At 37.6% G+C, this 12,613-nt stretch overlaps 1 protein-coding gene across 1 annotated transcript; it reads left to right on the forward strand.

The window, feature by feature from the left end:
* The first annotated feature begins 853 nt into the window (after nt 1-853).
* Nucleotides 854-10,263, forward strand: LOC128217789 (protein SSUH2 homolog). The gene is made up of 11 exons (XM_052925176.1): nt 854-2,079; nt 3,233-3,262; nt 3,558-3,707; nt 4,004-4,070; nt 4,246-4,375; nt 6,543-6,728; nt 7,014-7,186; nt 7,373-7,465; nt 7,703-7,805; nt 9,559-9,663; nt 9,860-10,263. Exons 1-11 carry the CDS (start codon nt 2,061-2,063, stop codon nt 10,004-10,006), a joined length of 1,203 nt encoding a protein of 400 aa, XP_052781136.1. The 5' UTR covers nt 854-2,060; the 3' UTR covers nt 10,007-10,263.
* The last annotated feature ends 2,350 nt before the right edge of the window (nt 10,264-12,613 follow it).

A 12,613-nucleotide genomic window follows, 5' to 3' on the forward strand; every position in this document is an offset into this window, starting at 1 on the left:
ACACATGCCACTTGTCTGGATGATGTTTTTGCTGTACATGAACATGATGCACTTTCCTGCCAGCATACATCACACTTGTAGCGTTCTCTTCCAGCATGTTATTGCCTATGACCATTTACAAAATGCAAAATTGCACGAAAAAGAATGGTTTTAAATCGTGGTTTTGCAGAATTCAGTGCACTCGGTGAGCCTAGTAAGAACGTGTATTGTTTTCACGAGATATTTTAAAACAAGCATAATTTTCACTTAAAACAAGCGTCATCGTAAACAAGCAATCGCTCTTCATTCAGTGCACAAGGTCGTTTCTAAAAGATTTCTTTGAAACATACTCACCGGATTGAGGACGTCTTTCACCCCAAACAATGAACCAGGAAACCCGGACGCACCTGACATTACTGCCCGTGCACTGTAACATAATAAAAACGGACAGTGAATGCTTCAATGAATCAAAGTGTTACATTTTGTTTTAAAATACGCACATAATCTCCATTTGAGGAAACGTTGACCACTATGGGTACCATATATGAATTATCTTAATACAATTATTTACAAGGATAATATAGGAACATAAGCTACAAATGGTCAATATGGTCTGCATATGTTAACGCAGAGAATAAAAGACCAGTACGTACAAACATGGCATGATGCTTTATCAAATCAAACAAAACATATTTATCATAAGTGTTTGTTTAAAACTTACCTTGAATTTGATAATTATCTCACTGACATTAAAGGCCTAGTTCAAGGTTTAAGCCTTCTACAAGTGCCCCCCCCCCCCCCCCCCCAATCTGTGTACAGTACACAACCTCTGTGTATTGATCTTTATCTAGTGCCTTGTGCCCTCTTATCATTCTCGTTCACCAGAGTGATGATCACGATCGAACCTCTGATGAATGAGAATGCCTCTTATCAGATCTCCGATCTGAGTATTCTCCTGTGAAGTTTTGGAGGTTTTATTATAGAAATGGTCCCTAAATGGCCCTGAGCCAATAAACAAACACACAGGAAATTGGCCCCTACTGTGACAACTGTGCAATTAGCAGGAGATGCAGAGCAGGGGATAATCATGCCAAACATTCCTTAAACTAGGCATAAGTGAGTCAGTGAGTGATAAGCATAGAAAGCAATTGACTAAATTTAGTCTCATCTCATTGTTTAGAGATAGAAACGGGTAGATACACCAACACAATTAGAGAAAACAGAACCTGCAAGTTATGCGCATAGAATACGGTAGAAGCTGAATATCATTTTATGTTATGCTGTAAGCCTATAAATAACAACTTAGAAATCAATTTTGTATACGAGCCACCGAGCCGACAATGTCAAAATTTGAATACCTCACTTATGTCCGTTGAAAATGAGAACATTTGTATACCATGCTATAAAACACAGAGAAGAGGTGTTAATTGTTTTAGTTGCTTCGTTAAGAAATTAGTTGTTCAGTGGTCTTCTATTAATTAGCTTCTATTGTGTATGTATTTTGTATAACTTCATTCAGTATACTGACAAATAAATGTTAGGATTATCTTAAAGATATAATCTTGTGTGTGTGCGTGCGTGCGTGCGTGTGTGTGTGCGCGCGTGTGTGTGCGTGTGTATGTGTGTGTGCGCGTGTGCGCGCGCTTGCGTGTGTGTGTGTGTGTGTGTGTGTGTGTGTGTGTGTGTGTGTGTGTGTGTGTGATGTGGGTGTGTGATATGGGTGCGCGTGTGCGTTGTGTGTGTGTGGATTCGCGTGTGCGTGTGGTGTATGTGCGCGTGTTTTTGTGTGTATTATGTCTATAGTATCACTTTTATACTTCCTATAATAATGTGTGTATGTTTTGTCATTGCCATAAATGTGTATATCTTGTATATGGGTATAGGCAGTAACATGTATTTCGATCGCCAATAAACTTTTAAACTTGAATTATTCCTTTCAATCCAATATACATTGTGGCTACGAACAATACAAAACTCTCTCAAAACGTTGTAATGGTATTAAGTAAATACGACAATTTTAATCTCTTTTAAGCAGTCTTAGATTGCAGGTTTTCTGTGAAGGAGTTAAGAATATTTTCAAAATGTCGGCCTACCCTCCAGGTAAGGATTTTATTGTTTTATTTTGTGTTTTTAATCGTCCAAATTGAAATGAATGAATTATAACATGTATCAGAGATCGATTTTATAGCCTCGTATACTTAGTGAGAAAGAATATATATGTTCTAGACTGATGAATATTGTTGTTAGTATTTTGATACCATAATATTAAATATGTCCAATTAGAGTTGACGCTAGTATAAACAATTTTGTTTACGACACTATACACTTCTGTCTGTCTTATCAAACTTTTCTTATCTTGGACGATAGTGACTTTTTAAAAATATTTTTTTTTCAGACAGACAGTAGTGTTTATTGGCGTTAACTGAAAAAGAAGAAACATAATAATGTCATCTTTTATTCTGTATATCTGAATTTTCGAGTGCTCATGCGCCACAAAGGGTTATTTTAAAGTCGTATTATTGTTTGTATGAGACTATAAAAATATCAGTTAGTTATATAGAGGATAAATACTTGTTTCAGTGTAAGACCGTAATACATTAAACCGAGTGAGCACCAAAAGAAAGCCACGAGTGAAATATTCACTTTTGGTGTTCACGACACGAGGTGAAATATAATGCTTCCTTACACTAAAACAAACATTTTCTTTCTTTTTACGTTATGCCTAAAGTTTGATTTAAAAATCATTTAATTATACTGTTTTAGAAAAAACGCGCCAATTTGTATGCGCGCGTAATCTCAAAGAAGTCTTATAGTCAAAACTTGGTACTAAAAGGAAAACATGATAGGGTTAATATCACTTCTACGACTTGCATTGAATAGACCTGGCACTATTTGAATATTATTTTCACATTTTATATACCTATACTGTATATTTTTTCAGATCGTCCGAGGATTTAGTTGTCATCATAATTGTTTGCTTGTGTATTTACTCCTGCAGTATATACATGTGTACAATACATATTGAGATTTGGAATGTTGTTAAAAGCATTTGTATTGAGCTCAATTGATCCATTAAAATGTCTTTACAAAATCAATGATCTACAAGTATCGGTAAGTGTATTAAGCCGTAGCCATAACGTAGTCATAATAAATAGTATATAGAAACAATCTCTTGGTGCGGTCAAGATTGTATTTCTATAATATTTAGAACTTCATAGTGAATTACATAATTGTTAACTATTTACTCTTTCAGGAGGCTTCGACCCCAACCAGGCTCCCCAACGTAAGAAAAATACCACCTAATTACCATGCGAGAACTTGAATAAAAATAAAATATACTAATACGAGTGAAAAACGATTACAGTTTAAACAAATATTACAATCGCAATGTTCAACGTAATTCGTCACTTTTTAAAGCGAATCTGGGTTTAACAAAAAAAAAAATTGTGACGGATATATATTTGAAGTTATTATGAAGGAGATAAGTATTGTAAATGTATTGAAAAATAGGCTAATATCGATACCGACCCCTTTAATTAATTAAACCTTATCTCTGCTTTTCCTTCCCGCACTTTCAGGATGGCAGCCTGGGATGGGCGGCCCAGCGCCTCAGAACCCCAACATGCCCCAGAATGATATGGAAGGGACGCAGCCGCCCCAGGGCTCCTATGGGGACCCCGCCTATCCGCCTATACAAGGCTACGAGGGCGTCAAGTTCGGATCCATGAGTAAGTCAAACTAGATGTTCCAGTCAGGCCAGCATGCCTGTAGGTATATGGTCGTGTAAAGTATTTCAAATCAGATTCCATTTATTATAACGCTGATAACGCTGACGTATTGGGAAATCTTAACTTTCTGTGGCAATCGCTCTCTTCAGAAAAAAAAAACGTCCGTGAAGGAAGTACAATTTCGTCTCACCCATTGCAAAAACAAGCTGTAAACAATAGATTGGAGGTTAAAACAAAAACAATAATTTAAAGGTTCCACTAAATGTGCGTGGTATTAATTTCTTTTAATGTTGCAGTGCCGATGCCTCCCCCGCCCATGCCCCAACAACCCCAGGGAGACCCGCCACCGCAGACGTTCACAGAGTATGTAAAACTTTTCAGTAACGCTGATAAGACGAAATTCAAATAAGATTTTGTATAAAGGTCTATATATTAATTTAAAAGGCTACTTACTACTAATAGTTTTAAGATTTACATGACTAATGATATATATTACGGAATTTATTTGCAATGCAACAAATTTATATCTATCCCCCAGCATGGCGAACCTAACGGAGGAGGACTGTCGTCAGGCAATGATCCAGTTCGTGAGCGAGAACTGTTGCTATGGCAGCAAACCAGCCAAGGAAATGAAGATAACCAAGTTCACCGGCATCACCGCCATGCATGTACGTGCCCGCTATCATAAAACTAAAGCAATGCCACAAACCTACATACAAACAAAAACCTACCGCAAAACATAATTCATCTGTTGAGTGTCTTTAAAAAATCACCATTCTTGCTGATTATATAAGCTACAGTAGACATCATGCTATCCTTATTCTGATTGAAGCTCCGTCTCAAAATTCCCTTTTTGGGTCAATGGCTTATCGCCCGGCTAACTCAGTCGGTAGAGCATCAAACTTTTACGTGGATATCGTATATCGGAGGGCTGTGGGTTTATGTCCCACACTGTTAACAACATTGGTTTAGCCTTCTGTGTATTCCATACTGACATCTAGAATGATGTAAATAACTTATACCACGCTTGCCTCACTCTGTTCTTCAGTTTGAGAGTATATTTCCCTGCTTTCATCAACGGCTTGGGGCACTTTGGTTTCATTTTATGCACACTGTTGGCCAATTTGTGTGGGGCATCACTGATATTTTATGGCTAGTAACATGTCTTGTATCAGGTCGGATACGACGTTGCAATGAGGGTTCCGTGAAACAAACATTACATGACATTGATCAGGTTATTGGGGGTATCTTCTGAACCTGAAATTCATTTTTTGAGGTAGAGCATCAGAATTTAAGGATGATAAATAATGAGTGTTTAGAAAACTTTTTTAAAATTTGGGTATTCATTTGTTCCCCGAGTCATCCGAAATCCCTTTTAAATGAAACTTCACCTCAACATGCTGGCTCAGTCGGTGGATAATCACACATTTAAGATGAGTTTCAATCCAACTTTTGAGCGCGTCATTTACGTACTGTTCTATTGCAATACATCGCCACAAAACATATTGCTTTTAATTCTTTATTAAATTGTTAAATCTTCAATCTAGTTACTAAACAATAATCACTTGCATTCCATGATCACGACCTGGGTCATAATTGATGTGATCCACCAAACTTTGACACACATGGTTCCTTAATACTTATTTAAGTCAGCTTCTTATGTGAAGGTCGCGGACACAGTGTACTCAGCCTACTGTTCTTCTGTTCTATAATGTTTGAACGAATTAAAAATATATAGACAAGTAAAGTACCCCTCAACAGGTCGATTTTAATGTAAAGGGCTCGTCAGGAATCGATAAAAGTAAATCGTTAAATCGTTAACATCTCGGTTCATTATGCTACTTTAGATACGATGATTTAAATGGCAAGGTTTGGTTGAAGTATTGTGTTAAAAAATGCCATATTATTGTACATTTGCACATAATCAATGCAGACTAGTAAAAAAAATGATCTCTCTATTTCTAAAAACATTAATACGAGTATATCAAAATCCGACGTACGAATTGACTCACAATGTTGGATAACAATGAAGTAATTCCTTTACATGTTTCAAGTATCAAAACACGGTGAAGTACAGACAATACGAGATAAATAAAATGTTCTTAAAAGTTTTTGGCCATTTTTTTTCAGCAGAAAACAACTGTATACATGAAAAAATCTTCCAAACATGCTTTCGGATGTCACATATGTAAAATAATATTGTCCCATATGTATATATTCTAAAGTTATAATTCACTAAGTTTAAAAGGTATTTACTTTACAAGTATTGTGGATAAAGTTATATGATCTTAAGTAATACGTGATGTGGTATTTTCATGTTTGGGGAAACTGAAGTACATGGACCAAACTCATATACGCCCGAAAATCCTTAAAACTAACCTGGAGCAGTATTCAATACAATTATTACCTTGATCAATACAATTTAATATGTTTCAGTGATTCCATTTAGTTTATTGGTAAATCATTTTTTCAGTCCAATCAAATCACTCAGATTCTACGCTTAAACTTTAAGTAAGATCTTAGTTGAATACGGGCCCATGAAAACCCTTTCCGCCCAAATCTTATTTATCAATTATCATATTGTATACATTATCGTCTTTTCTTACACACCTTAAAAATATTACCAGCATTTTACCTTATTTTTGTTCTACGCAATTGTGTTTCTTTTATTTCTTTGTGCGATTAAAGGCACGACCTAAGAATTGTTTAGCATCTTGTTATTCCTAATGTATGATAGTTGCTAATTTAAATACCAGCACCTTAGTGCAATTTTCTTTTAAAAAACGACACGTGTGTATTAAAGAAATGCTACAAATATGTACATGTATATATTAGTACGTGTTGGAGACGTTTGCCGAGGGTCGCTCAACAGGCAGCGCGAATGAGCCGTACAGGGGAGGGCCGATAGACGGACCTCAGAACGGAATGGCGCCGCCGCCGTGGTCCATCCCCTGCCAGCCCCACCAGACTTTCCACGACCACGACATCAAGATAGAGGTTCCCCACACCTCTGTCGTCAGTGTGAGTACACTCAAAAGACTGTGATGTCTCATAACACTTTAGGAATATCTGGACATGCATAGCCCAAATGATTTATTATGCTTTAGGCGAACTATAATTAATTTAGCCCATAAAATCATAATGTGACACTACAGTCAGAATTGAACACAGTGAGATGGGCGTACGAGTGGGTATGTGGCGTTTTCAAATGCATTGAAAATAACGGAGTTGAAAATAGTTTGATTTGCAATATTCCATTTATTCCACGTTATGGCGTAAACATGCCCGCACATCACGTTCTTGCAGCCCTGCCAGGCGTGTGAAGCCCGGGGCTGGAACTATTGTTGGCGGTGCAGCGGGCGTGGTCGGAACCGCTGTAACTCGTGCGGGGGAGACGGCAAGCGAATGGAGTATGACGCCCACCGCCAACAGCACGTCAGGCGCACCTGTCACCACTGCCATGGTGACGGAAGAGTTCGGTCAGAAAAGCGATATCATAAAATAAAATGGACTTTAATTTAGAATAGAAATAGTCAATACATGTCGGACGTCGATCTAGCATTTAATATATACTATCTAGACTATAATAGTTTTGGGCATTAAACACAACACTCTCTTTACAATTTTGTCACCCATTGCCTAACGGCATCGTGTTTTGTCGGCAGTTGTCACACGTGCGGCGGAGACGGGCGGATCACGTGCGACACATGTGACGGCTTCCGGATGCTGCGATGCTTCATCCTCCTCACCGTGAGATAGTACGTTGTTTAAGGTTTTGTGTTAAGATTCTTAATAATAAGCGTCCAAGATATAAGTTGAAAAAGGAAACATCTCCGATATACTTCTTCTATACAGTTTTGACATTCTCTATTAACTGTCAATCCGCTTTATGTAAATACAGTTCACATCAATAATACGCTCTGCCATTAGCGCGTGCACTTCAGTTGATTGATTTCTCCCTTGTGCAAATACTCAAGTCTTTATTTCCGGTACAGCACGAACCATAAGGATGATTACATACTGGAGACATCCGACATGCCCGACGAGCTCGTTCGCACCGTCGGCGGCACCGTTCTATTCGAGGATACACAGCCAATGGTCAGTGGTTGCCACTAACATTAACTTACAATCTCAATTCTGATATACCTACTAATTGCGTATTTGTTGTGTACTGTACAAGTACCTTGGCAATATAGCTTTTATTTCTGGTGGAAGGACGGGCAAGTCGTATAATAGTTCCTTTTTTTGTGTTCAAAAGTAAAATATACATCCTTTGCAACATATCTTGGAGTTAAGCAAACTTTACGGAGGAAGATTTCATCAGATTTAGGCTATAAAAGCTTTGCATATTTTTGGAAGTCTTTCGACTATGTAAATATGTTTTTGTGTCCAAATGCTACAGATTACCAATCAACAATGTCTTGTGGTTTCCTGATTATATTATCAAATAAGAAAGTATATTTATTAAAAAATAGTGTGAACTAGTGAATTCAATTCACTTACTGGTTACCAAAAAAAAAAAAAAAAGAATTTAGAAGCAATTACCGCAAAACCACAATACATTGTCTAGCCCTTGTACAAGTTGACACAAAAACATAGTTATGTTGTAAAAAGACTTTTCAGAAATAATGCGACAAAAAGTCTAACAAAATTGTACTTCATAAACTCTATTAAAGTCCTTATTTCACCTACAAATAGTAAAAAGGATGTTTGCATCATGTTTTCTAAATATTGAACATCAAAATAAATAATTAGTTACATTTTGAAACCTTTTTTATTTGGTCTTTCAAACCAATTTCGGCATAGCGAAATACCCTCAATTAGTTAACTTAATAAGGTTGTAAGTAATGACATTAACAACTAGAATACCTAATTAGATAATGGTGTGTACTTTGAAATGTAAATTAGTGAAATGTATATTGCTTGAGGTTCTCTTTTACGACATTCTGTGACATTGCAAACAAACGGAGTATTTCTGAGCGTCTAACCCTATAAAGGTTGGGCTATAGTATGTAGGTGAGAAATTCCCTATCATTTATATTAGAATATCTAACGTATTCATAATTACTGATAGGGTATTTTGGCAGAACTCGGCACATCATACGACTCAATTTCAATAACATTACATACTTCAAGCAGACATAATACTCGATACTGAATATTATCATCCACGCAACAATAATCGACACAACAGCAGTCGTAATGTTCAGTACTGAAAGCAAACAAATATGCATCTTTCCAATGTCATTGCTCTGGACAAGACAGTCATTTTCGACTAAAATATCGCATGACCAGAAAATCACAATATTCGTAGGTTGTATCCCAAAAGACTAGCGATAATGATCTTTATCGTGACAGAACAGTAATATATGTATACTAATGTTGCTGGTCATTATGTGGCAAGATGTACACAACTGAATATATGGGCGTTACACGAACAGCCTTCATTAATTGAAAGTGAAATTTCGGTCTTGTTTTAGCAATTTACCATAACTACGAACAGCTATTACATTAAACAAGTCACCTTTTCATTGGCTCAGTTTTCAATAAATGTTTCTTCATGACCCATACGTCTAATGATCGTGGTAACGTTAAAGATAACAATTTTATACATGGTCTTTGATGGAAACTGGCCGGTATCCTTATATTGCATAAACAATGTCACTAAGTTGTAATTATTTAGCAGTAGTTAAATGTCCGGTGTTAAACCTACTGTAACACTTTGTTTTCCAATGTTAATCAATCGGAAACACCTTTTGCTGCAACAATGTTTGAAATCCGTAAAATAAAAATGTTCGGCGTCAGAAAAGTGAAGTCTTGAATGCCTTAGTTTTCCTCTCTCTCCACGTAGGTGTGGCCGATCCAGTCGTACCCTGTGCCGGAAGTCAACCAGAACTCCCAGCGGCTTGTCAGCTCCCATCGCTCAAACTGGCCCTCTGAGAAGAAGCTCAGCCAGGTAGGGAAACTGGGTGATCATTACGTGTACATACTGTATGTCTTTATTGCTTGAAAATGTCGGAACTCGATGTATTTCAGCTATTATATTACCGACTCTTATATGTGAGATACAGTTCTGTAGAGTTTTTTTTAAATACTGTCCATATTTTGCAAATCCTGCACTTGCACTGCGCCTTTTTTCCTTCCCCATATAGAGGCAGACGTTGCGCGGTGTGCCGGTGACGGAAGTGGCGTACACGTGGGACGACCAACATCTTCGCTACTGGGTGTACGGCCGAGAGCGGCGTGTGCACTCCCCCGACTACCCACAGCAGTGTTGCTGCGGTTGCTCAATCCTCTAGGACCGATCGTCAAAATCTTTGAATTATCAATATACCATCATTCAATTGGAGTTCTCATTCTTGTTGTGTCGGAATGAAACCAATGATCGAACTTGAATATTCAAATTACCTTAGAAACTCTATTTCTTAAAAAAAACAAGCTGAAAACATTGCATTTAGGTTTTATTTAAAAGAGAAATATGTAATCTGCCTTGATGTATCATCTGTATTTTACATTGTAAAACAATGGTCTTTCGATGAATAAAGTGTTACTTGGCGTTTAGTTTTTCCACGTGGAAATAAAATGTAACAACTTTCTGAAGACCTTAGAAAGACCACGTGGAATTCAAACGGGGATACACGTATGCGTTCAAAGAAAATGGATAAAAAATGAAACAGCAATTTAGTCATACGACAGCGGAGGATATACTTCTCTCATTGCTTAACGAACATATCTTCAGGAATGTATAACCCCATGTTTACCGAAAATACCTTCAGGAATGTATAACCCCAATGTTTACCGTAGATACCTTAAGGAATGTTTAACCTCAATGTTTACCGAACATATCTTCAAGAATGGATAACCTCAAAGTTTACCGAACATACATTAAGGAATGTTTAACCCCAATGTTTACCGTACATACCTTAAGGAATGTTTAACCTCAATGTTTACCGAACATATCTTCAGGAATGTATAACCTCAATGTTTACCGTACATGCCTTAAGGAATGTTTAACCTTAAAGTTTACCGAACATACCTTCAGGAATGTATAACCTCAATGTTTACCGAACATACATTAAGGAATATATAACCTCAATATTTACAGAACGTACCTTCAGGAATGTATAACTCCAGTGTTTGCTGAACATACCTTCAGGAATGTATAACCCCAATGTTTACCGAACAAAACTTCAGGAATGTATAACCTCATCCCCAATATTTACCGAGCATACCTTCAGGAATGTATAACCTCATCCCCAATATTTACCGAACATACCTTCAGGAATGTGAAACCTCATTCCCAATGTTTACCGAACATATCATCAGGAATGTATAACCCCATTTAAAGTATTTACCGAGAATACCTTCTGGAATGTACAACTACATCCCCAATGTTTACCGACAATCCCCTCAGGAATGTATAACCTCATCCCCAATGTTTACCGAACATCCCCTCAGGAATGTAAAACCTCATCCCAAATGTTTACCGAGCATACTTTCAGGTATGAATAATCTCATCCCCAATGTTAACCGAGCATTCCGATAGGAATATATAACCTCATACCAAGTGTTTACCGAGCATACCTTCAGTAATGTATAACCTCATCCCCAATGTTTACCGAGTATACCTTCGAGATTGCATTACCTCATCCCCAATGTTTTGAGCATACCTTCATGAATGTAAAACCTCATCCACAATGTTTACCCAGCATACCTTCAGGAATGTAAAACCTCATCCCCAATGTTTACCGAACATCCCTTCAGGAATGTAAAACCTCATCCCCAATGTTTACCGAGCATACCTTCAGGAATGTATAACCTCATCCCCAATGTTTACCGAGCATACCTTCAGGAATGTAAAATCTCATCCCCAATGTTTACCAAACATACCTTCAGGAATGTATAACCCCATCTCCAATGTTTACCGAACATCTCCTCAGAAATGTATAACCTCATCCCCAATGTTTACCGAACATCTCCTCAGAAATGTATAACCTCATCCCCAATGTTAACCGAACATCCATCCCTTCAGGAATGTATAACCTCATCCCCATTGTTTACCGAAAATCCCCTCAGGAATGTATAACCTCATCCCCAATGTTCACCGAACATCCCCTCAGGAATGTATAACCTCATCCCCAATGTTTACCGAGCATACTTTCAGGTAAGAATAGTCTCATCCCCAATGTTAACCGAGCATTCCGATAGGAATATATAACCTCATACCAAGTGTTTACCGAGCATACCTTCAGTAATGTATAACCTCATCCCCAATGTTTACCGAGTATACCTTCGGGATTGTATTACCTCATCCCCAATGTTTTGAGCATACCTTCATGAATGTAAAACCTCATCCCCAATGTTTACCTAGCATACCTTCAGGAATGTATAACCTCATCCCCAATGTTTACCGACCATACCTTCAGGAATGTATAACCTCGATGTTTACCGAACATCTCCTCAGGAATGTATAACCTCATCCCCAATGTTTACCGAACATCCCTTTAGGAATGTATAACCTCATCCCCAATGTTAACCGAGCATACCTTCAGGAATGTAAAATCTCATACCCATTGTTTACCAAACATACCTTCAGGAATGTATAACCCCATCCCAAATGTTTACCGAACATCTCCTCAGAAATGTATAACCTCATCCCCAATGTTTATTGAACATCTCCTCAGAAATGTATAACCTCATCCCCAATGTTTACCGAGCATACCTTCAGGAATGTATAACCTCATCCCCAATGTTTACCGAACATCCCCTCAGGAATGTAAAACCTCATCCCAATGTTTACCGAGCATACTTTCAGGTATAAATAATCTCATCTCCAATGTTAACCGAGCATTCCGATAGGAATATATAACCTCATACCAAGTGTTTACCGAGCATACCTTCAGTAA

The sequence above is a fragment of the Mya arenaria genome, chromosome 14 (genome assembly GCF_026914265.1).
Source record: "Mya arenaria isolate MELC-2E11 chromosome 14, ASM2691426v1".
In the NCBI taxonomy this organism is placed as follows: Eukaryota; Metazoa; Mollusca; class Bivalvia; order Myida; family Myidae; genus Mya; species Mya arenaria.

Coding starts and splice junctions, on each gene's coding strand:
- LOC128217789 (XM_052925176.1), top strand. Junction 3,263..3,557: donor CCCCAACCAGGCTCCCCAAC/GTAAGAAAAATA, acceptor CCGCACTTTCAG/GATGGCAGCCTGGGATGGGC. Junction 7,187..7,372: donor CATGGTGACGGAAGAGTTCG/GTCAGAAAAGCG, acceptor TTTTGTCGGCAG/TTGTCACACGTGCGGCGGAG.